The sequence below is a fragment of the Taurulus bubalis genome (genome assembly GCF_910589615.1).
Source record: "Taurulus bubalis genome assembly, chromosome: 9".
Classification (NCBI taxonomy): Eukaryota; Metazoa; Chordata; class Actinopteri; order Perciformes; family Cottidae; genus Taurulus; species Taurulus bubalis.
Window position 1 is genome coordinate 1,530,518 of NC_136597.1, and position 1,921 is coordinate 1,532,438.

A 1,921-nucleotide genomic window follows, 5' to 3' on the forward strand; every position below is an offset into this window, starting at 1 on the left:
AATACCGTGAAACTCCCCTTTAGGATTCATCATGAGTCAACACTTCAGGGTCATATGTCCTTTAGGGTTTAACTTGTGTTCGTTGAATGTTGAATGGAATCCGTTGTAACGTTATGAAAAGAATACAGGACATTATACAAAACACTTTAATCACAAAAAAGTGACATTGCATCCAAACAATCTTCCAACAAAATGTATGGTTTAAAATCATTTCTTAGCCAACTACACTTTATTTGTTGGGCCTTCAGAACAGAGTGGAATGTGGAACATCACGTGATTGAGCATAAACCTTATTCTCATATTGGATACAGAGTTGATTTACTGTTGAGAGAAACAGTAGAGCTTTCCCTAAATATGCACATCATCATCTTTACTTTGAGTTGTAATAAGCATTGAGACATATACACTTTGGGGAGCAACCGTTTTGGAGTAATAACCACAAACAATAACTGACCATTACGCATGCGTAAAGCTGGATCTGAACGCGTCCCTTTGCCATTATGCAGATGAGGATGAAAGGAGCGGCAAACTGCCTCCCCATGCAAAGATCATTACAGAGTTCACACCTTACTGTGTACTTTGACAGTCCGCGCTGCTCATGTGAACCGCAGCACTGAGTCCGGGCAGGTGAGGGACAGGTAGGAGCAGAGCGGGAAGCCCATCTGGTACAGCTGCTGCGGCCGCGCGCCGAGGCCCGCGGACCACCCGAGGCCGCCGCTGCGCACCTCGTCCTCGCTCCTCGACAGGATGCTCTCGATGCTGAACCCTCTCGACTTGTCCCGGCTCGGCGCGGGTCCCTTCGGCCTGTCCGGCGTGAGCGCAGCGCAGTTGGTGTTCCCCGGCACGGCGCAGAGCGGCCCTCGGTGCTTGTCCCTGCCGCTGAACGCAGAGCGCCGCTCCTCTATCCACAGCGGGGCGGGCCTCGGGACGGGACGGGTCTCGGGCTGGGGGGACTCGAGCCTGCTCCCGGCGTCCTGGTGGTGGGACGCGTTGGGTCCGGGAGGATTCTGCGTCTGGTTAAACTCGACCAGCACCGCTTTGGTGTCCGCGTGAGTCTCCGCCGCCTCGGCGTCCTGCCTCACTGGTGCCTCCATGGCCGAGCCAGGCTGGTGTCCCAGAGAGGATGGAGGGTCCCTGGGTGGCCCCGGGCCCTTGGTGCGCTTGTGCCCCGCGGCCCTGGACTCCGCAGCCTCCTGCTGGCTCTTCGCCTTCCTCTTCCTCCGGCGGTAGTTGCCGTTCTCGAACATGTCCAGGCACTTGGTGTCCAGCGTCCAGTAGCTGCCCTTGCCGGGCCGGCCCTTCTCCCTGGGCACCTTGATGAAGCAGTCGTTCAGGGACAGGTTGTGCCGGATGGAGTTCTGCCAGCCCTGCTTGTTGTCGTGGTAGAAGGGGAACCGGTCCATGATGAACTGGTAGATGCCGCTGAGCGTGGCGCGCTGCCCCGGCGCGCTCTTCACGGCCATGGCGATGAGTGCGATGTAGCTGTAGGGCGGCTTCTGCGGGGGCTCCTGGCGGGCCGGCACGAAGCCCAGGCCGGGCACGACCCCCCGGTGCTCCCCGCCGTACAGGTAGATGAGCGGCGGGCCGGAGAGGCTCAGAGCCGAGCGGCCGTGGTAGAGAGTCATGACGCCGGGGAAAGTGGAGGCTGCTCCCGGAGCTCCTCTCCGCCACTGACTGCCTCATGAGGACCAGCGCAGGTTCCTCATGTTGTGCGTTTGCTGTGTTGTGTTGACTTTGCACTGGGAAATAAATCGGCCATCATAAACAGTCGGCGGTGTTCTCAGCCCACCCACATTAATTAAAATTTCATTGCGCTGGAAGTCCCTCGCGCTCACCCCCTCCTCGGCCCGGCAGCCAATGAGCGGTCGGCTTATTCCCTCATCTGTTTATAGAATTAGTCGCTTGATAAGTCTGCCCACCC

The 1,921-nt window shown here is 57.5% G+C and overlaps 1 protein-coding gene across 1 annotated transcript; it reads right to left on the minus strand.

Annotated features, from left to right (window-relative positions):
• Positions 1-596: 596 nt before the first annotated feature.
• On the minus strand, positions 597-1,625 carry foxl1 (forkhead box L1; the record flags this gene model as incomplete). The annotated part of the gene is made up of 1 exon (XM_079224046.1): positions 597-1,625. The coding sequence occupies one exon, from the start codon at positions 1,623-1,625 to the stop codon at positions 597-599; it is 1,029 nt and encodes a 342-aa protein (XP_079080172.1).
• Between the last annotated feature and the right edge of the window lie 296 nt (positions 1,626-1,921).